The following is a 23,301-nucleotide window of genomic DNA, read 5'->3' as shown; positions in this document are numbered from 1 at the left end:
AATGGCCTCGTGTGCTAAAGAAGGAAACACCAGCACCTCCTGGTGCTAAACTCACCAGGCATTGCCACCAAAACCCAGGGAGAGAGAGCTCATGGCCCGGCAGTTAAAAACAGTGTCATACAAAATTAAATAGATATTTAAATTTAAAAAGGTATTTCTTTTTGAGGGTACACTTTGAACAAGAATAGAGATTTAGATTAGATGTTAGAAATAAATTGTTCCCTGTGAGGGTGGGGAGGTGCTGGCACAGGTTTCCCAGAGAAGCTGTGGCTGCCCCTGGATCCCTGGAAGTGTCCAAGGCCAGGTTGGACTGGGCTTGGAGCAACCTGGGATAGTGGAAGTCATCCCTGCTCATGGCAGGGAGTGGAACAAGATGATCTTTAAGGCTCCTGCCAACCCAACCCATTCCATGATAAGAATAAGAAAAAAAAAAAAACCCTCCCCAGATCTGACCACTGATTTCCATCACCGCTCCAGAAAACTCCACCAGAGAAACCAGATTTAGTGCAGAACCTCAGCAGCCACATCGTCACGGTCTGTGCCAAGCTCCCAGCCAAGCCTGAAGGCCAGCAGGGACTGAGGAGCAGCTTGGTGATGTCCTTCAGCTGCTGCGGAGAGGGAGGGAGGGAGAGAAGGAGGAGTTCCTTGGTGGCAAGAAAATGAGATTAAATCAGCTTAGGGTTCAGGCAGAGCCATAAGCGAGACACAGAGGGGCCTTTGAGGGATTTCTGAGCTGCAGCACAGAGAGGTCTCACAGCCCCAGCACATCAGGGCAGCGGCAGCAGCATCCCTGTCCTGCCTGTGTGCAGTGTCTGTTCCCCACTCCACAGCCTGCAGGGGCTCTTCGGGAGAGCCACGAAAAACCCGACCTAAAGAAATTCAGGGTTTGTTCAACACCCCACCCAAAAAAAAAAAGAGAAAAAAATCTTTACACGGCTGCCAGCTGCTGCCCTGGCCACCCAAACTGCTCCCCCAGTTGTGAAGGGATGCTGAACTAAGGAGAGGAGCTGAAATATCCCGAGCAGGAGGGGAGGGTGAAGTTACACAGGGCTATTAGTAAAATAAACCTTGCTCTGGCACGCTGGAGAAGCCTTACCCAGAGCAGCGCTGGCACTCGGTTAGTCACTGGGTTTAACCCTTCCTGTCCTCGGGAAGGAAAGGTGGCAAAGCCGTGCCAAGCAGCCCTTCCCTCCACGATCTGCTGGAAGCCGCTCCTGGGGGATCAAATTTGGATCCAAAGCAGGGGTATCCCGGGAAGGGCAAGGGGTCAGGATGGTTTTAGAGCAGAGAATGGGGTGTAGGGACGAGGATGAGGGGTGGAGAGCCCCACCTGCAGAGGGGTCAGTGCTACCTCTTCTCCCCTTCAGAGCCAAAATGTTTTGAATCACCACGAAGGGAAAAAAAAAAAAAAAAAAAAAAAAAAAAAGTCATGATATTTTTCCTCTCAGGGATCTTCCCTGGCATTGGCAGGATTCCCCTCTTCTCCTCCACACCCACATCATCCAACACTTCAAGTGCAGAGGAAAAGCCCTGTCCCACCCAGCTCCCTCCAAATCCAGGGCACCACATGGAACGACTGTTTTTTCACCAAAAAAACTTCAGGAAAACCGAGGCCAGAAAGTCTTTCACAACCACAGCTCACCCTCAACTGGAGAGAAACTCCCCAGCTAAAGGAGGAGTGTGCTGTCAGTCAAGTATTCCCAGTTCATCCAAAGACTTCAGGAGAGCAGGGAAAAGCTGACGTGTGACTCGCTGCCCTGCGTTTTTAAGTGAAAGAGCAAGGAGCTTGGTTTGAAGAGTTAAAGGGAAAAAAAGAAGAAAAAAGAAAAAAAAAGAAAAAAAAAAGGAAAAAAAAGGAAGAAAAAAGAAAAAAAAAGAAAAAAAAAAGGAAAAAAAAGGAAGAAAAAAGGAAAAAAAGGAAAAAGAAAAAGAGAGAAAAGAGAAAAAGAAAAAAAAAAAAAAAAGAAAAAAAAAGAAAGAGAAAGAAAAAAGAGAGAAAAGAAAAAAGAAGAAAAAAAAAGAAAGAAAAAAGGAAAAAAGAAGGAAAAAAAGGGGAAAAAAAAAAAAAAGGGGGGAAGATCCAGAAAAGAAAAAAATTAAGGAGAGTAAGCACCTCTAAAAGATCAATTTTAAGGAGCAGTCCAGCAGATGCAGGAGGTGTTCAGAGGACCTGGTTCAGACATTAGCTGGGGTGAAGTGTTTGCAGCTTTCCATCTTCAAGGCTGCCTGTATGAGCCACCAGCGAGGGACACTCCAGCAATGCTCAACTGGAACGAATCGAGCCCAGGAATGCGAAGTGGGGCGGCTAAACCACATCAGTTTTGGAGCGCCTCCTCCAAAACAAGGCCCTGAAGTGCCCTTAATTCAGTTTAGCCTGCTTTGCATTGAAATCAACTCCGTTAAAGTGAATTAAGGACCTTTAATCCCCAGGGAGAGGGTTTCCACCGGGGCTAGTTAAGAGTAATTGAACTAATCCACTTTAAAAGTCAGTTCAGATTAGTCGTGCTAAGTGGCTGTGCAGATGAGGCCCGGGAGCACAGGGACTGTCTCTAGCGTGCAATAATCCCATCAATCTGCCCCGGGGAGGACAGCTCGGGCCTGGGAGGGATCCAAAACACTCCAATAAGAGCACTAATAGAAACGTCTCCTCCTGCCTGACAGGTGCCATCTGGTTGCAACCAAAGGCATTTTCCACGTGGGTTTTCTGGGCCAGACCCTATTTGCTGGGCATGGCCGAGGGGAAGTTGGGTTTTACGGGCAGCATCTCCCACTCGAGCCATGCTGGAGGCTCACGTCCCCTCACCGAAATACCAAACACAGCTCTCTCCCTCCATTCCCCCTGTCCCAAAGGGCTCAGAGGATGGATCTGGGGTCTGTGCAGGTGGGAAGGGGCCAGCTCCACCCTGCACTGATGGATGGGGGTGGTTGGATCCCCCATTTAGCGCTACCACACCCACCCCGCTCTTCTGCCAGCCCCCGGGGTGTTTCCCACTTCCCACTGGTTTTCCTCCCAGCTTTTCCACCGGTTAGAGCAAAAAGCAGGTCAGCCCCACACAGTTCCCACAGAAGCAGGGACCAGAAAGCTAGGAAGGGCAATAAAAATCAAACAAAGGGCTACCAACCACCACAAACCACATCCTGCCTCGACTCCACGTCCCCCTCCCCTCATCCCAAACCCCGCAGCAGCGCAGGGCAGGCTCAGCCCAGGTTTTGCCTTTCTAGGAAACCAGGGAGCCCCTGTTCGATGCAAGCCAGTCCTTCCCCAGCTAAGAATAATCCCCCCAGCTGCTGTTTGATGTCCCCATCGCCATGGAGGCGGTGTTTTTTACCGGGGAGATCCACAGGGAGAGGCAGCGAGGCTGCGTGTGTTCGCTCCCGTTAATGTTTCCTGTGCGGTCGGGGCTGTTTTACCTACAGGTATGTTTATTCCACTACTTTAGCAAACCAGCAGACTTTTTAATGGAACTGTTGATATTTTTCCTGGCTGCTGCTGCTCCTCCCGGAGAGCAGAGGCGGCGTACAAACCGAGTTCATTCCTAGCTCCAGCCTGGAGCTGCCCTGCTCCTCCTGGGACCGCGGGGAATTGAAGGTTTCCATTGCACTGGTCAGGTTTCTTCCTTCTCCCAGCCCTCAAGTTTTAGGCACACAAACAGAGGAGCTCGGGCAGCTGACAGGAGCCAGAGCAACATGTGGCTGGGTGCTTGAAGCAAGGGCAGCAGCTGCCCTGGAAATCCAGCCACGCATCACCCAGCCAGGCTCTGGGGAAGGAGAGCAGGTGCAACGCTGCGCCCCGAAAATGAAGCCTGCACCACTCATCTTGTTTTGCAGCCAAGCCTCGTGGGCTGAAGCTCGGTGTTTCCTGCTTTTAAGCACTTCAGACCTCACCGGGTCAAGCAGGAAGATTCCTGTGAATTTGCCTTTGGATCCCATTTATTACTGCAACAAGAGGCTCCAACCCAGCAGGCTCTGCTTTGTCAGGCACGAACTGAAGGCATTTTCAAACATAATCCACGGCCCAACAGCCTTTTGGGGCTCCAAGAAGAACCAAGGGATGTGCACCAACCCCCTGACTCGGCTCAGAGCCTGCTCACTGTGAAAAAAATCCTGTGCCACAGCGGGAGCACCCAAAGCCACGCAGAGCCTGAGCAATCTCTGCTCCCTTCACCCACCACGGGGTAAAACTGAACGGATCCAGACAGGTCAGGCACCGGCTTCAGAGCCACTTCAACCAAAAGCACTGGAAAGGAGCCTCCAGAGAGCTCTGGGAGCAGAGCAAACAGCCCCACACAGGCAGGGAGGAGCAGCTGTTTGGACAAGGCCACTGACCTGTCCCAGACGTGTCCAGCAGCAGCACAGCATCCCTGGGAGCAGCTCACCTCAGCCCTGGCTCTCCAGAGGCTCTGGAAGCAGAGGAGTCACCCCTCAACTCCTCATCATGAGGTGCCCCAGTCTGTGAGGGGGAACATCCAGCCCCTGGCTAAAATACACCCAGAGCCCCGGTGTAACGGGCTCAGCGAGCCGGTGCAGCCCCAAACTGAGGCGTTTTTGTCCCAGTGAGTCAGCCCAGGCCAGGCTGTCAGCTCAGCTCCAGCTCTCAGATTTTCCATGAGGCTCGAGCAGCCCCAGGGCTGTGGTGCCGAGGGAGGGATGCCCTTCTCCTCCCCTGGGACAGCCCTGCTGAACCCAGCCCGAGTGCTGGGAACCCAAAACCCCCCAGAGGCACCGCAGTTACACCTGCACGACCCCAGATTTGTTTCTTCATGGGCTGGCGATCCCTCTGCGAGCTCAGGAGTGCAGCTGGTCCCACTCCCCGCCAAGCACCATCCCTTTAGCTCAGCACCTTGCAGAGGGGCAGGACTCTGCCTGCAAATGCATTTTCCTTGGCTCCACAAACCAGTCTGGCCATTACAGCTCGTGACACTGACCACAGGGACTGCCCAAAGCCTCCCCCAGCCCAGCTCACACCCTCCTCCCAAGGGCAGCTCCTCAGCTCCAGTCCTCTCTCCAAACTCACGCTAAGCCTCCGGATTTCCAGAGTCAACACGGGACAAGCCAGAAGATAGAAGCAGTCCCCAGGGATGCAACACAGCTGTGCTAATGAGCCAGAGGAAGTGTCGGATCTTTGGTCAGACCCTGTAATTCAGCTCAAGTGGCTGCTTCACCTCTGGCCTGTCAGATCAACTCGTTAACCACAGACTGGGAAAGAGCTCCCTGCTTGCTCCCAGCAGGAGATTTATCTTTGGCAGGGGCTGGAAATGCCCCTGCCCCCCTCACCTTTGATTGCAGAGAGGCCCAGAGATGCAGAGAGAGAGAGAGCTGAGCTCTGACTTTGCCAGGTATTTCAAGATCTCACCTTACACCGGGAGAGGATTAGGGCTAGAAAAGAATTTTGTCAAGATTAAGCCAAACAAGTCAGTTCTTTTACATCAAGTATCTGTTCTGGGGAACGATCCCCAGAGGGGGTTTGGGCTGCAGGATTGGGTTTCTTGTCAGAGGAGATGGGCAGCACTGGAGAGCAGCTGAACACCGTGTTCCTGGACTGGGAAAGGTCCCCTGAAGTCATGGATTGCCCTAGGAGAGGCTCTGCGGCCAACACCAGTGGACCCAGTCCAAGGTGGACGCTCAACCCAAGTGGAGTCACCGAGCTGGCTCCCACATTCCCAATCCAGGATGAGCTGAGGCTCAAGCAGGATGTGAAGAAGCCGACAAATGCCAAAACATGGCAGCATTTCCACCTTAAACTCAAGAGGAAACTCATTTTCTGTGATTATCAGAGTAATTTTCAAAGCCACATCTGATGAGCCCTCACCCACTCTTCCCCACCGCCTCAGCAGAGGCTCTGCACCCACGGGAGACACGAGTGGCTGGTTTTCTGCAGCAATCAGGACACACTGAACACAAAGCAAAATGGTTTCCCCTGCGGGAATCTGGCAGAGCTCCTGCAAACAACACAGCCACCCCTGATGCCTTGGGAAGGCTGAGCTGGAACAGAGACTGGACAGAGCTGGAGAATAAAGCAGAGATTTATTGGAAGGCCTTCAAGGATCCACCTTGGGCAGGACAAGAGCCTGGACAGGGACACACCCAAGGTGGAACCAAAACGGACACAAAATGGGCACAAAATGGACACAAAATGGACACAAAATGGACAAAGGGTCACGAGGTCTCACACTTTGATAAGTTTTGGTCCATTTGCACATTGGGGTTGAATTGTCCAATTCCAGCTCCAGGTTCTCCAGTCCCATCCTTCTTGTTTTCTCCCTCCAGCCACCGTTGTTTGTGCTTTTGGGCTGAACACTTGTCCCAGGTGTCCTTGGTGTGCAGCAGGAGCAGGATTTGTTTTGTGTGGCTGCTGTGTGCAGAGAGCTGAGTGACACTGGCTGTGAGCTCAGAGCTGCACCTGGGCACCACGGAATGGGAAATGCATGGAAGATAAAACTGAAGGCATCCCCCTTCCTGCAGGCAGTGAGGAGCTCCAGTGCCAAGGCCCAGCACGGTAAATCCACCCCAAAAATCTCACCCCAAGAGCAGTCAGCTGCCAGGGATCTCCCATGGATCCCAAGTGTGGCATTGCATAGTCACCAGGGCCACCCCAATCCCAGCTTCAGCCACTGGCAAGGAGAACCATCCAACATCCAGAAAATTAATCTTCACACCTTGGACCCTTTGGAGGGCGAGGTGTTTGCTCACAGTGATCCTAAAACAGAGCTGGAGAACCCCACAGGGTCCTCTGGAGACCTAAAATCTTCAGCTGTAACCTCTAGAAAAATGACAGCAGTTACACCCCCAGGGCTGCCTGCTTTGCTTTGCTGCAACACCAAACAATTGTTAACTAAAAATAAATAAATAAATATAAAAAAAGCAATCTGCAGAGGAGAAATGACAATTTTAAGAGAGGATATTAAAACAGTGAGAAAACAATACCCCCAAACTCAGCAGGGGTTTCCCACTGAGGTCTACGCTGGGAATAAGCCTTAGGAAAGCTGTGAGGAGCAGGGCACAGCAATGCCTCTGTGCTGTTCCCTTTAGGATCTGGTGAGGGAAGGCTACAAAAATCCCAGCAAGTCATGAGAAGAACCTGCCATGGGCAGGGACACCTTCCACCATCCCAGGGTGCTCCAAGCCCCATCCAACCTGGCCTTGGACAATTCCAGGGATCCTGGAGCAGCCACAGCTTCTCCGGGCACCCTGTGCTAGGGCCTGCCCACCTTCACAGGGTGGAATTCCTTCCAATACCCCATTTTATCCTGCTCCTTGGCAGTGTGACGCCATTCCCTGTGTCCTGTCCCTCCATCCCTTGTCAAAGTCCCTCTCCAGCTCTCCTGGAGCCCCTTTAGGGCCTGGCAGGTTCTCTGAGGTCTCTCCATGGCCAGAGTGAAGAGGTGCTGCAGATCCAGAAGCAGAAATCCCAGTGCCAAGCCATGGCCTCTGTGAGGCAGAACAATTCATCTTTGCCACCTGTGTCACCTCCCACACATCACCCGGGGGTCAGACTCCACACACCTCCCTGTGTACTTCAAAATAAGCTGTTAACTCCTGAGAATTATTTCTTTTGCTCATCAACTGATCTCTTCCAAAAGGATTTGTCCTTGAAAACAGCAGTGGCTTGACCCTCTTTGTGCTGGGAGGGCTGCTCCACAGAAATTCAGAGAATTTCAACAGCAGACCAATGTTCTGGGTAAACTCCTGCCCATTCCTCCAAGGATTGCCTCAGCCAGAACCCAGGGAGGGCTTTAAGCTAAGCTCAGGCATCCCTGTGTGCCCATCTTATGTTTAGGGGAAATCATCTGCTGCTCCCCATCACAAAAAGTCTGCTACACCCTGCTACACCCCATGGCTGATTTTGCTGGGAAGCTTCAAGAAGTTTTCCCAAGAAAGAAAAAGTTCTGCTCCAGTTGGGAAATTCCTCCATCCAGCGTGTGGCAAGTGCAGAAATCAGAGCAAGCTTTGCCCCAAACTCCATGACCACGTTTGGCTGCCCAATTAACGCTGCTTTAATCAGCTAGGCCAAATGAATCTGCTCATGAAATTCCTGCCAGCTCCTGTCCAGCCTGCTGGGAATCAACAGGAATTGTGTGTTCCATGCTGTATCCCAGACCCAGCATTACGGCCAGACACTGTTGAGTTTGCATGTCCTGTGGTGGATGCAGAGAAAAGAGGTTTTCCTCTGCATTCTTTAAAAAAAAAAAAAAAAAAAAAATTGTTTTTTAATTAAACCGGTCATTTCCCCTTGCCCCAAAATCCTTCAGCAACTGAATTAACAAAATGCTCCCCACAAAATGCTCTACTACCTTTAGAGAGTGGTTTATAATAACAGACTGGAAGGCTACAGAGCACAATCAGGAGCTGCTTGATTCATTTGAAATGAGTTCTTGGTAAGAGCTGAAGGGGGGAACAGGGAAGAAAAAAAAAAAAAAACAAACCAAAAAACAACTCAACAGGATAGATTTTTCTATCAGCTCCAGCAAATCCTGTAACTGCTGTGTTTATCCATGGAGTCAAAATACTCCCTGTTCCACTTGGGGAAGTGCAAACATGCATTACAATAAAATGTAAAGTTTGCTGAGCTGATAAACTTCATAAGTGTGTTTTATGACAGTATCTGGAGAGATAAGGCTCATTAGCACTTACAGCCACCATCTGAAGGAACCATAAAAAAGCACAGCTACAAACAGGAGAAGAGGGAAAAAATTTGCATCTTGACGTCAAAAAAAAGGAAAAAAAAAAAGCTTCTAAAGGGTTAACCCTTTCCATAATAATAATGATAATTTCCGGGTTCTCTCAGCTTGACTTGAGCTGGTTCCTGAGCTCTGGAAAAAGTCAGGAAAAAAGATCCTACCTGGCTTGCGTTGGTCCAGGACCTGCAGCCACGTTCTGCAGGAGGAGCAGTGGCTCCCCAAGAGCATTTCAGAGTGCAAACAACGAGTCCTGTGCCCGAGGGCTCCTCGGGTCGAGGAGCCAATTGTGTGAACACGCTGCAAGCCACGAGAGAGCTGTTCTGGCTGCAGAGAGAAGGGGCTGCCTCAGCGTGGAGGGAAGCCAGAGCCTCAGCAGGTTCCAGGTTGGAAAACCAGGTCCAGGAGAGCTCTTGGCTTGCTCCAGTGCACCCCTGGAAGTTGGGAACTTGGGAAGCTGGTGCCTAACAGAAGGTTTCAGCGTGAACTCAGTGCCATCCCACCCCGAAGGGGTCTGAGGAGGCAGCTGGAAAAAACACAGGGTCAGAAACTGAGAGATCAAAACACTTTCAACGCATCAAGTCCTCTCCTCAAACATCGGGGGAAGAGTTGACCTCTTTCTCCTCTACAGAACCCAGGTGGCCACAGAACCCCAGCCCTGAAGGGGCCACGTTATCCCATGCAACTGGAGCAGAGAGGATCTACACAGAGCTTCCGGCACCACACGTCCTCCCACCTCTGGTGGTCACCCCAGTGGGGATATTCCACTTGTAACATCTTCAAAATCCCCTTCCAACCTGACTCCCTCTCAGAAGGCATCAAGGCACAGGGATGAAACAGGAGGCAGGGAAGGCAAATCCAGTCTTCAGCTCTCCTGAGGCAGGATTTCCATGCCCCACTACCCCCGGGCAGCTCTGGAGCACGAATGCCTCCTGCTGTGGAAATACCAGTGATGTTCACTGGTCCAGCATCTCCTCTGGCTGCCCAGCCACCCCCACAATAAGTTAAGTTTAGCGGTTTCTTCTGACTCAGATTTTCCACTTAAAAAAAAAAAATCTTAAAGAATGCTTAAATATCAACATTTTATTAGAAATAACAACACTGTCAGCAATGTCCTTAAACGAAGGGAATGGATCGGCACATCCCTGGGCCAGGAATGTCCACAAGAGAGCTGGGGAGAACTTTTTTTACACAGGTCGATGGTGATAGGATAAGTGGGAATGTTTTACATTGAAAGAGAGCAGGTTTAGATGAGGTATGAGGAGGAAATCCTTCCCTGTGAGGGTGAGCAGGCCCTGGCACAGGGTGCCCAGAGAAGCTGTGGCTGTCCCTGGATCCCTGGAAATGTCCAAGGCCAGGCTGGACAGGGCTTGGAGCAACCTGGAATGGTGGAAGGTGTCCCTGCCCATGGCAGGGAGTGGAACTAGAAAATCTTTTCTAACGCAAATCATTCCATGATTTTCCAAAAGACAACTGCACCAAGTCTGCCAGCACAATGAATTAATCTGACAGAAAAATGAAGAAAGCAGAAAAAAACTGACAAAACCTGCTCTGGTCAGAAATATTCAGACTCAGCAGCATCACAGAAGGCTTCTCCGTGCAGTCTTCCAGACTTTCCACTTAACTTGCTCCCCCTTCCTGATCCCAGAGCCTAATTCAATTACCTGCCACCGAATAAGCCTTAAGGCGATTCTCATTACCCCGATAAAGCACAAGGCCTTTAATTATTAAACACTCTGGGGCTTTTTGTGTTGGGGTTGTGGGGCTGGACTCCCTTTTATTGTTGTCAGCAGCTTCCAGAAATCAAGTTAATCATTGACCAGGCCCTTTTCAGCAGGAGACCAGAGTCCTGTGGATTCCTGGTCTCTGGTTCTGCATCACCAGTCAGGCTAAAGGAAGTCACCGGCCTCCTGCTTTGCCAGGTATCCCCTCAATATTCTCCTAACAACCCATCTTCCCCCTCAAAGGTGTAATTTACAGCACTTTGGGGAAAATAAAAATGCAGTATTTGGACATGGAGGCTGCAACAGCACTCATCATGAGCCCGAGTTCAGAGAGGAACAGCCTCTCTGAAGGAGGGAAACTGAGGCACAAGACAGTGGCTCCAAAACATCAAGCAACATGGTCAATCCACTACTTAAGGTAAAAAAATACTAATTCCTGCCTGAGTTAACACTGCTCCATCCTCTGCAGGCGGGAGGAGCTTCCGGGCACTTCCCAGCCTGATCTGGGACAAGTCCTACTCCCTGGGGATGAAGATGCAGGTCTGGCTCAGTTATTTTTCCAAATGTCCCCGGCTTTGTCACCTCATCAAACCCAGTGCCACTTCCAAGCGCCTACAAAGCAAATGCTGCTCCCGGGCACGGGGTTCCCTTTCCAAAGGAATGGAGGTTAAACACCGCTTTGAGTTGACCCAGAGAGGCCAACTTTGGGAGCGAAGCCAGGCAGGACTCACAGCTCCAAAAGAGCAAGGGAGGGGGCAAAAAAACCACCCCACACACGCAAACCAGGCAAACCCTTCCAGTTTTCCAAGGAAAGCCCCGAACCCAGCACATCAAACCCCGCGGGAAAGGCAGAACGAGCGGCAGAACCGCTGAGGGCGGGATGGCCAAGCCGTCCTCTCCGGGCGCTGCCTCCAGCTGTGTTTGCCTGCGTGCCGCATTCCTGCCTCGCCAGCCGAGGCCAGGTTTTGTTTTTTTGGGTCGTGCTGGGAAGCAGCTGCTCCGTCTCAGCAGCGCCAGAGCCCGCGAAGCCACCGCGGCCTGGCCGGGCTGCGGAGGAGCGCGCAGGCCGCGGCCATGGCCGCCTGGGCCCACACCGGGCCCCGCAGCGACACTGGGACCTGCCACGGCCGGGTCATCGCCCAGAGCGTCCCGCAGGCTGGAAAAACGGGTGGGATTGCTGTCATCGGAGGTGGCACTCCAGCTGACGCCACAACGGGGCTCGGCGACTCGCGGCGGCTTCTCACCCCGCTAAGGAGCCCACCCCAGAGCGCTCCCGAACGGCCCTTGGAGTCCAACATCCCGCTCTTTTCCAAGTCCCTCTGGACAAAATGACACCCCGAACGACGAGGTTTCTATCCCGCGGCAGAAGCGGGGCACCTATCCTGCACCTGCCGAAGGGAATAAAAATACATCGCGCTTCCCACACTGCAAACCCCACAGCGCGGCTCCCGGGAGCGGCGTGTTGGTAAATTAGGGCAAGCTATGCCTCCCCTCCCTCGCTGTCCCTCCCCGTGAGCATTTGAGGGTTCCTGTTGCCTGCGTGCAGGGGACAGATCAGTTACATTTATGCAGAACATTGCAATCTGTCAATATAAACACTATGTAAGCATGAGCCACTTGTAACATTACTACTGTCTTGACAAGTGTTTGCAGAGGGGGCAGAGCTGCTGGGATCCTTCTGCTCCCTGAGGGAAGGCAGAGCAAATCCCAACCTGCAGGGAAAAAACAACATTTCTTCCAGCAAGAATTATTTTCTTTTTTTTTTAGAAAAGAGGTGCATAAAAACTGAATCAGACTCTAAATCAGAACCCCCAGAAATAAGGGGGTTGATTTATGGCCCGGGTCACCTCAGACCCACGGATCAGGCAGCTCAGGAAAGCAGAAGCTTCTACGGGCTGGTTTCCCTTCCCACCAGCACGGGGCACAGCAGGATTGAAGTTCCTCAGCCACCCTGTCACCCCAGCATGGCTAATCTCATCACCTGCCACTTCCAAAGCCCAGAAAGTGCAAGTCCCAACACAATTCCCAGACGCCACTCCGGCATTTCCACCACCCCCAGCCACATTTGAGAGAGGAGGGGAAGGCACCCACGCCCAGAGCACCAGGGAAGCAGAGCAGGGAGGAAAACTGAAATGCAATGCTTTCTCAGGGATCCCGGCAGCCTGGGGCTGCTCCAAGCTCCCCCCAGCAGCCAGTTGGAATATGGTGCAAATTAGTGCTCAGACAGCCCAGCTGCAGGGGCCGTGGCTGGACATAAAAGCAGCCAGTGCATCCCAGCAGGCTGACACCGATCCCGAGGCAATGCCTCCCCCTCTGGTGCAGGCTCAGCCTCTCCCACAATCATCCCACCCCAAAATTCAGCCACTGTCATCATCCTCCTGAGGGGCACAAAAAGCCAGCAGGGCTGCACTCAGTTTTGCAGACTTTTTTTTCTTCTCTCTATCAAGAAGTTTCTTATCAGATGAGGTTTTGGAAGTGCAGCATGACCAGATCCCTGCAGCCAGGCTCCTCCAGCTGTTTCCCAGGAGTTCAGGCTGGGCCAAACCCCTCAAATTCCCTCCTGAGCAGGTGCCTGCAGGGTCTCAGCTCTGCTCGGTGCTGCACACCAGCATCCCCGCAGGCGCTGCTGCTGGGCTCATGCTGGCACCTGCTCCAGGGAGGAGGAGGGCAGCAACACGCAGGCTGCCAGAATTCCCCTCAGAAAAAGGGAGAATCTGTCTCCCTCCATGCACCGTCACCCTCAGCACGTCTCCCAGTCAGGCAGCTTGGGGATGGAGCAAAACAGCAGCAAGAGCCCCACAGCTTAAACTCCCACACACGCTCCAAACACTGCTCTCAGAGGGCATTTATCCTGCTTGGCTGCTTGTGCATCCCTCCAAGAACACCAGAGCCAGGCTTCCAGGGAAGCCTCCAGCCGGGGTCTTCCCAGCCCAGCATCCCTTCCTGCCGCCCCCCGGGACAGGCACAGACATAACTCCATGCTGACACAATCTCATTATCGTGTAACCATGCCCCATCTCTGTCCCCGGGCACTAATTCCCCCACCATTTGGAGACACGGAATTCTTTCCCTGAAATAAAACTTTGGGGCTGGGGTGGGGGGGGAGGGATCATCCACAGCTGTCCCTATCCCCCTCCAGACTGAGGAAGGGAGCAGCCAAGCTGCAGCCACAGCGTGACATCTGCTTCACACAGCCTCGCTCTGTGCCCCACCACCTCCTCCACAGGGATGCCAGCACCCAGAGGGGCCAGCAGGGCACCAAAAGGTGGCTTTGGTGCTGCCTTGGACTCAAAAGAAGCATCCCTTCCCCTGCCTGGAAAGGTGTTTTAGCTCAGGTGATGCAGCCGAGTTGTCAGCAGGGATTTATCAGAATGGACAGATGCGCTGCCTCACCTGGAGCAGCTCCTTCATAAGGAAAAAAGATCAATACCAACACTTGCAGGGCCACCGAGTCCTGCAGGAACATCCAGCATTTTTACCAGGTGGGATTTCCCTCCTTATCAACAGACAGAAGCCCACAGCGAGGAGGGCTCAGCTCCTCCTCACACACCGTGGGTTATCAGGACCTGGGATCTCAGCACTGACTGCTCCCAGTGTCCCCAGCAGCTCAGCAAGTGCGACCTCGGCTCTAAGGAAGAACAAAGAGGGGATCAGCAGCAGCTGCTGCTCCTTCGCTGGGGCTTTAACCAGAGACAGCGATGCTCTGCATAAGCAAACTCCACCACACAGCAGCCCTGGAGCACTTGGAGCGCACATCTGGCCGGGTGCACATCTGGCAGCATCTCCTTTCCCCTCCTCACTGCCAGGGAGGGAGCCTCAAATCAGAAACAGCAGCCGTACCAAGACACAGAAAAAACCCAAAGCGGTCGGGACGGACAGCAGACGCTGCCCTCGGCTCGGAACGTCCCCCCTTGAGTGAAAACCTCCGTGAGCCGAGAGAGAACCCCCAGAAGGAGCTGGAAGGAGTTACCTGCTGCTCCAGAGCAGATACCAGCAGGGCAGGGATTAATAGGGGAGTTACAGCCAAGCTCCTTCCAGAGCTCGTCAGTTCCCCAAGGCACAATTCAGCCGCACAGTGCCGGTGGTCCTCGGCAGGCACACGAGCCAAGGGGCTGGGAACGGCCCTCCGCGTGCTGCCGAGCGAGAGAAGGGCTTTTCCTAAAAACCTGCACACGCAGGACGGGCTGTTTCCTTAGGAAAGCAGCCCCAGCAGCAGGAAGTGAAAGGGTTCTGGAGTTGGAAACGGGAGATGTAAGTAGCGCTGTTTGGAAAACTTTGCCAGACCACAAGCAATGGACAAGCCTCAACACCAGGATTTGTTTTACTGGAAAGAAGGGGGGAAAACCTCAGGTCTGCTAAAACATTCTCCAGGGCTGGTCCAGTGGCTCCTACCAGCGGTCGCAACACAACATCCCCCCCAAAAAAGAGAGGGGGGGGAAAAAAAAAAAAAAAAAAAAAAAAAAAAAGGCAAGAATCACCACTCTTGTGCAAACTTACACCAAAACTTCTTACACAGGTGCTCACGTCCCACTCCCCTCTCAAACCGACAACACCTTGGGACAAACGGCTTAAAATTAAATCTCAGAAGCGGCGACACCCCAAAAAGCGCAGAGGTAAAACCCCGCACGGAGCTGAGGCCCCGCGGGGAGCTCGGGGTGATTTGTCCGGACCGGTTCTTCCCTTCACGGACGGGACGAGGGGGATCCAAACCCCCGGGATGCGAGGTGGGTCGGGAAGGGAGCGGGATCCACCTGCGCGGCGCGCGCCGGGCCGGGAGCGCCCCCTGCCGGCCGCGCCCCGCCGCGCGCACAGGTGAGCGCCGGGGATGCGGCGGCCGCACCCGCGGATCCCCCCCACCAAAAAAACCACAAAACCCCCAAACCAACCCGAGGCACCCGACCGCCACCGGCTGGTGCCGAAACACGAGCTTGAGCTGCTGGGGGAGAGGAGTTTCCTCCGCGCTGTCCCGTGTTGCAGCGGGTTCCAGGTCCGCTCCGTACGCGTCACCCCCGCGGAGAACGGCGGAACGAAGCGCTCGCTCGCTCGCCCCCGGCAGCTCCTGCCCGCGGCCCCCGGGGGGTTGTCACCCGTGACTCCCCGGAGAGCCCGGTCCCGAATGGATAATCCAAGGGGATTGCGGGCTCCGGGACGCGGGACAGCCGCGGGAACGGCGCTGTCGCTGCCCCTGCCCGGCTGTCAGCGCCCGCGGGAGGGGATGCCCGCACCCACCGAGCGACGGAGGGTGCCCGCAGGAGCGCGGCAGCATCCCCACCTCGTGCGGGACGCGCAAGGCGCGAAACCCCTCCAGCACCCCCAAAAAATAAAAAAAAAAAAAAAAAAAAAAAAAAGAAAGAAATCAACTTGGGAGAAAAAGTTCAAAGAGCAGGAGCGGGAGGCACCTACCCGAAGTAGGCGGCGGAGGGCCGCGGGGCGCAGGCGAGCAGCCCTAGGAGCGCGCAGGAGGAGAGCCATCCCAGCAGGACGTGTCCATCCAGCATCTTGCAGCGGCGCCGGCGCTGCTCATCTCGTTCCCCCGCCGCGCCCGCTGCGGCCCCGCCGCCCGCCCCGCTTCTTATAGCGCGGCCGGCGGCGAGAGCCCGACCGGCGGCGGGGCGGGCCGGGGAGGGGCCGGCGGGGGGGCGGGACACGGCCGGAGGGGCGGGGGGGGACCAGGGGACACGCCCCGGGAGGAGGGACGGAGCGGCGGGGCGGGGAGAGCGCGGGGGAACGGGAGCGGAGCGGGGGAACGGGGGATGCCGGGCTGGGAGCGCGGGGGAACGGGAGCGGAGCGAGGGAAACGGGGGATGCCGGGCTGGGAGCGCGGGGGAAACGGGGAGATGCCGGGCTGGGAGCGCGGGGGAACGGGAGCGGAGCGGGGGAACGGGGGATGCCGGGCTGGGAGCGCGGGGGAACGGGGAGATGCCGGGCTGGGAGCGCGGGGGAACGGGAGCGGAGCGGGAGAACGGGGAGATGCCGGGCTGGGAGCGCGGGGGAACGGGAGCGGAGCGGGGGAACGGGGGATGCTGGGCTGGGAGCGCGGGGGAAGGGGAGCGGAGCGGGAGAACGGGGGATGCTGGGCTGGGAGCGCGGGGGAACGGGGAGATGCCGGGCTGGGAGCGCGGGGGAACGGGAGCGGAGCGGGGGAAACGGGGGATGCCAGGCTGGGAGCGCGGGGGAACGGGAGCGGAGCGGGGGAACGGGGGATGCTGGGCTGGGAGCGCGGGGGAAACGGGGAGATGCCGGGCTGGGAGCGCGGGGGAAGGGGAGCGGAGCGGGGGAACGGGGGATACCGGGCTGGGAGCGCGGGGGAACGGGAGCGGAGCGGGGGAACGGGGAGATGCCGGGCTGGGAGCGCGGGGGAAGGGGAGCGGAGCGAGGGAAACGGGGGATGCCGGGCTGGGAGCGCGGGGGAAGGGGAGCGGAGCGGGAGAACGGGGTGGGAGCGCGGGTGTTGAGCGAGACGGGGTGTGTGTGCCAGGGATGGGCGTGCAAGGGATGGACAGCAGTGCAAGGGTCGGGTGTGCAAGGCGTGGGCGTTCCGGGGGTGGGCAGGTTGGGGTGTGCCAGGGACTCGGGGGTCGTGCGAGGATCGCGGCGGTTGTGCCGCGTCTGGACGGCTGTGCAGGAATGGAGGAGTCGGGAAAGGGCTGGAGGTGCCAGCGGTGGGCGGCTGTGGCACATCTGGACGGTCGTGCGGAGGTTGGGAAGGAACAGGCACCGCGCACTCGTGTGCACAGCCGCACTCCCGTGAGCGATTGCACACCCGTGATCGATTGCACACCCACACACCTATGAGTGATTGCACACCTGTGAGCGATTGCACACTCGTGAGTGATTGCACACCCGTGAGTGATTGCACACCCACACCCGTGAGCGATTGCACACCCACACCCATGAATGATTGCACACCCACACACCCGTGATCGATTGCACACCCACACACCTATGAGCGATTGCACACCCGTGATCGATTGCACACCCGTGAGTGATTGCACACCCGTGATCGATTGCACACCCACACACCCGTGATCGATTGCACACCCACACACCTATGAGCGATTGCACACCTATGAGCGATTGCACACTCGTGAGTGATTGCACACCCGTGAGTGATTGCACACCCACACCCGTGAGCGATTGCACACCCACACCCATGAATGATTGCACACCCACACACCCGTGATCGATTGCACACCCACACACCTATGAGCGATTGCACACCCGTGAGCGATTGCACACCCGTGAGCGATTGCACACCCACACCCATGAACGATTGCACACCCACACACCTATGAGCGATTGCACACCTGTGAGCGATTGCACACTCGTGAGTGATTGCACACCCACACCGGTGAGCGATTGCACACCTGCACTTCTGTGAGCAATTGCACACCCATGAGCTATTGCACACGCATGCTCCTGTGAGCTATTGCACACCCACACTCCTGTGAGAGATTGCACACCTGTGAGCGATTGCACACCCATGAGCGATTGCACACCCACACTCCTCTGAGCAATTGCATACCCTCACACCCATGAGTGATTGCACACCCGCACTCCTGTGAGCGATTGCACACCTGCACTCCTGTGAGAGATTGCACACCCATGAGCAATTGCACACCCATGAGCAATTGCACACCCACACTCCTCTGAGCAATTGCATACCCTCACACCCATGAGCGATTGCACACCCATGAGCGATTGCACACCCACGCTCCTCTGAGCAATTGCATACCCTCACACCCATGAGCGATTGCACACCCACACTCCTCTGAGCAATTGCACACCCACACACCCATGAGCGATTGCACACCCGCACTCCTGTGAGCGATTGCACACCCGTGAGCGATTGCACACCCGCACCCCCATGAGCGATGCAGGGACAGGGACACCGAGCCACCCCGGCAGGGAAGCAGTTAATGGCCGGAATGTCGCCCTTTTGGCCGGGCTCGGTGGCAGCGTTTTTCCAGCTCTGGCGATGTCACCGTCACCGTCATCCTGGAGGCAATTCCAGCTCGCGGGAACAGGAAGGTTCCCCTGCTGAGCGTGTGTGTGTGTCACACTGCTGAGCCACCCCGTGTCCCCGTGGGGGACACTTGGCACTGGGCTCTCATCTCAAAAGCCACTGTCCCCACCGAGCTGTGCCCAGCAGGTGATATTTGAGTCCCTGATGAGCAGCAAGGACCTTGGGTGCTCGGGATGGGGCCATCGGTGTTTCTGAGCCCCAGAATCTGTGGGCAAACCAGTTCAGGATCCACACAGGGGGAGAGTTAATGTGGATGAGCCTTTCAGGGGGAGACGGTGGATTTATTCTCACCTCTGACCATGCCCTTGGGCATTTCCAGTCTTCCCAGCATTGTGTAAACTGTGGGGATTCTGCTTATTCTTGGGGATGAGGAGGGGAAAGATTTCTTTTTTTATTTTTTAATGTTTAAAACATCTCAGCCCCGTTCCTGACTGCATTTTTTTGCCAAAACAGAAGCGGCCTTGTGGCAAAGCACGGTTCAAATCTTCCCACATCACCCGTGCATGGCATGTTGGGGCTCCCACTGCGGCTCTGCATCGCCCTCGGGGTGGGGGCTGAACCTTGCTCGGCGTGGATGTCACATCCATTCCAGCTTCCTCAAATCCACGTGATTGGCCATTACCTGGGAATATCTCCGTTTCCTTCTCCCAGTCGGGGTGGGGTGAAGTGGCCACCGAGTCACCCCCCTGTGGGTGCTGGGGGTCAGAAGCCCCGTGGGCCATCACAGCCTGGTGGAGGCCAGGGCAATATGTCACTAAAGCCTTTCCTCGAGGAGAATTTGGGAGGTAGGACCAGCGCCGGGATCACGCTGAGCGTCCTTGTCCTGCCACCCGAGCTCTTCCAGCTTGGGGAAAGGCACTGAAGGGCTGTAGGTGGAGGGCAGGGCGAGCAATGTTATCACTGGGAGGCTCTGGTGGAAAAAGCAGTTTAAGGATCGTTTTCCGCACACATCCCCAAGAAGCTGGTGATCCCAGCACATGGAAGGAAACTCCTGTTCCTCCAGGCAGCCCCGAGGCAGAGCTGTGGGTCATGGAAAGGCAGCGAGACCCTTGCTGTTACTCATTTTCTCTGCCCACAGCCGGGTGCTGGATCCGGGGTGATGCCCTGGGCGTGCGTGACTCTTTTCCAAAGTGAGGCAGCGCCAAAAATAGTCCCCACTTCTGCTTCCAGCCAGGGAAAAAAGGGAAGCCCGAGCAGGCACTGACTCCTCCGGGGCCTTTGCTGCTTGTCATGCCTGGGGACCGTGGATGCAGCATCTTCCTGGGACAGCTCTGTGGCTTTCAGGTCCTCCAGGAATCCCTCGGGTGACAGAAATCTCGGCGTTCCTACTCAGAGCATGGCCTCGGGCGGTGTCCCCGCAGCCACCGACAGCAGAGGGCAGTGCCACATCGGCGCAGTGCCACGGCTTCGGAACACGGGAATTTTTCTCTCCGGGATGGAAGGGGACACGGCAGAGCCAGAGAGAAGCAGCCCGAGGGGTTTGGTGGTGTCAGCGGCAGCTCCGAAGGGCCGCAATTGTTTTCTTTGGGATCAAAAGATGCCAGGCGATGCTGGACGAGGAGCCCCGGCGTTTTTGTCACCTCTGGTCTGGCACCAGCACGAGCCCTGTGTCCTCCCCCTAACCCCGACCCCACCGTTGTGCTTCTGGAATGTGCTCCTGCAGGCAAAGCGGTTGTGGGAGCGAGGATCCAAGCCTGGCATCCTGCACAGGGTCCCGATATCCCATTCCCTGTGCCAGGGTGAGCCCTGTGTGCCAGTCCTGGGGGTGACGCCGTCCTCCGGCAGCTCAGGTGCCGGGATCTCCGCCAGCACTGCTGCGTCCACCCCAGCAGGCTCTGGAGGGTGACTCCAAGTTTTCCTGCTCCGTGACTCAGCTCTGCCTGAGGTTTCCCCATCCCAGAGGAGCCCTCACTCCCATCCACGTGTGGGTTTTTTTTGCAGGAACCTCAGCTCATCATTTGGCAAGGGCTTCCCTCCCCTCCCCAAAGCCTCGCTCCGGGTGTTTTTCTCTGCAGTGCCCCACCGGGTTCAGCACACCGCCCAATCGCTCCCTGTGGAGAGCTCGGCGCTTTGCCCGCGGAGGTCTCTCCAGGCTCTCCAGGGCAGCCGCTCCGGCTCAGCGGGGCGATTGACTCACAGGAGGGTGAGAGGGAAGGAAAACACCCGTGAGCTCATCTCGCTCACCCCTCCCTGCCCGTCCTGCATGGATTCCCCACCAGATATTTGGCAGCGACTGCCAGGTTGGAGTAACCCAAGCGAGGCAGCGAGAGGCGGGGACCTCACCGGGCTTGGGCTGGGCTGGGTGTCCCAGGCCATTCCCGGGATAGCTGAGAAACCTTCGGCGGAGTTTCCTCCCGGCAGATCGCCTCCGAGAGGAGCCACTCACATTTCCCTTCCTCAGTTTCCTGAATTAGAAGCGGGCCTGGCATTTCCCTGCCCTCTGGACAGAGGCTGAAATAACAGACAGGAGCTGGGAACGCCGCCTGCCCACGGGACAGCGTTTGTGCCACTGGGATCAACGCTGTGCCACCCTTCCCTGCCACTGATGCCTTCAGCTTTATCTTCCATGTGTTTCCCATTCCGTGGTGCCCAGGGTGCAGCTCTGAGCTCACAGCCAGGGTCACTCAGCTCTCTGCACACAGCAGCCACACAAAACAAATCCTGCTCCTGCTGCACACCAAGGACACCTGGGACAAGTGTTCAGCCCAAAAGCACAAACAACGGTGGCTGGAGGGAGAAAACAAGAAGGATGGGACTGGAGAACCTGGAGCTGGAATTGGACAATTCAACCCCAACTTGCAAATGGACCAAAACTTATAAAAGCATGAGACCTCGTGACCCTTTGTCCATGTTGTGCCCATTTTGTGCCCATTTTGTGCCCATTTTGGTTCCACCTTGGGTGTGTCCCTGGCCAGGCTCTTGTCCTGCCCAAGGTGGATCCTTAAAGGCCTTCCAATAAATCTCTGCTTTATTGTCCATCTCTGTCCAGTCTCTGTTCCAGCTCAGCCCTCCCGAGGTATCACCACCACCTCCTGCATTTCCAGTCACTCTTTTTTTCATCATCATGTGGACTTCCAGGATGTTTCCTCCCTTCAAGTGACCACACATGGGCTGGAAGCCACATTCCTGCTCCTTTTCCATCAGGAGTCACCTTGGGGACAGCTCTGAGCTCCAGCCACTGTTGTTGCTGTTGTACCTCCATCCCTTCCATGGGTCAGTGAGTCTGAGGGGTAAAAACATGATCAAAACCCACCTGTTCTTTTCAGCTGGAATGCCGAGAGCCAGACTGGGACCATCCCTGCTTCCCCAGAACTCTGGATCGTGCAAATCACTGGAATAAGGAGTAGCCTGGCCCTGCTCCCCGCTCCTGCCACTTCCCACTTTTGTAAGTGAAGAAATGACAACGGGCAGTTGCGGTGTCATGGAAAACGAAAAGCAAATGCGAGCAGTTCTCCCACTCTTTCCGTGCAGAACAGAGCTGGCTGGAGGGACGTGGGGCTGTTGTAAGGCTGAGTGTGTCCCCTGCTGCAGAAGGTGTGGAGACACCAGCTTCGCCCTCCAGGATCCGCCTGGGATCCCTCTGGAATCCCTGGACTCAGAGCCGTGGTTATTGGGCTGTATGTGTTCCATTTTCCCCTGCTCCTCTGTGAATCCGCCCCAAATGGGGCAATCCCGTGGGAAGAGGATCAGCCAAGGTGGTCCAAATGCAGCAGAGCCCTGCAAATCTCAGCAAGGGGGAGGTTTCCCCGGACCTCCCTCCCCTCAGAGATCCCCTCCCTCAACTGATTACAGGACACACAATAAAACACTTTGAAAGTGTCTCATGCGAGAAGAGAAAGGGGTGATTTTTAGGGATTTTTTTTTTTTTTTTTTTAGATTTCCTTCTAATTTAGCAAGCTGTTGCTTCCAAGTTAAGCAGAAGCAAGCACCAATCCTTCACCTCTTTTCATGAAGTGACCTCGAGGTGCCTGCACAGAGCTTCAGAGGATCGTGGAAGCATGAAAGGGTTGGGAGGGAGCTTAAAGCTCATCCCATTCCACCCCTGCCATGGGCAAGGACACCTCCCACTATCCCACGCTGCTCCAAGCTGCATCCAGCCTGGCCTTGGATGCTCCCAGGGATCCAGGAGCAGCCACAGCTTCTCTGGGAATTCCAGCCCAGCTCCTCCCCACCCTCCCAGCCAGGAATTCCTTCCCAACATCCCATCCCTCCCTGCCCTCTGGCAGTGGGAGCCATTCCCTGTGTCTTGTCCCTCCAGCCCTTGTCCCCAGTCCCTCTCCAGCTCTCCTGGAGCCCTTTCAGGCCCTGCCAGGGGCTCGGAGCTCTCCCTGGAGCCTTCTCTCCAGGGGAGCATTCCCAGCTCTCCCAGCTCCAGAGCAGAGGGGCTCCAGCTCTTGGAATGCCTTCATGACCCTCCTTTTCCCCTCTTCTTGCTTCTGCTAAGGCCCAATCCTTTTGTTCTGACAAGAAAAACCCCCCACATTTCTTTTCAGTGATGTTTCCAAGAGCTGGTAAATAATTTTTTTTTTAAATATCTACCCTGACCATACATTAAAGCATTTAACGGCGGGGCACACACGGTCCCTGGGAGGGGAAAGGAGAGATGAGATGATGTGAGAAAAAAGGGGCAAAAAAAAAAAAAAAAAACCAAAAAGGGGAAAAATATTGGAATCCAGGGCACGTGGAAAAGGCCTCAAGCTGCCCTGGGGGGTCCGAGAGCCTGGCTGGGACCCCAGGAAAGCATTGCCTTTGACCTTAGTCCATGGGAAAAACTTCCAACACTGAGAGATGAATTAAAAGCAATGAAGATTTAAAATAAATAGTGGTTTCGTTTGTCACAGGGTGAAAATTTATAGTTTTGGGGTTTTAGTATGGA

General features: G+C 55.3%; 1 protein-coding gene across 1 annotated transcript in view; it reads right to left on the bottom strand.

The window, feature by feature from the left end:
• WNT9A (Wnt family member 9A) overlaps positions 1–15,946 on the bottom strand; it is a 54,828-nt gene extending 38,882 nt beyond the window's left edge. Inside the window, exon 1 of the mRNA XM_040073559.2 lies at positions 15,803–15,946. Within this exon, the coding sequence (XP_039929493.1) occupies positions 15,803–15,897 (95 nt within the window). The 5' untranslated portion in view covers positions 15,898–15,946. The remainder of the gene's footprint in view (positions 1–15,802) is intronic.
• Positions 15,947–23,301: the final 7,355 nt, after the last annotated feature.

This window comes from Hirundo rustica, chromosome 1, assembly GCF_015227805.2.
Source record: "Hirundo rustica isolate bHirRus1 chromosome 1, bHirRus1.pri.v3, whole genome shotgun sequence".
Classification (NCBI taxonomy): Eukaryota; Metazoa; Chordata; class Aves; order Passeriformes; family Hirundinidae; genus Hirundo; species Hirundo rustica.
The sequence above is the reverse complement of the archived record's forward strand: the minus strand, read 5'-3'. Positions and strand labels throughout refer to the sequence as shown.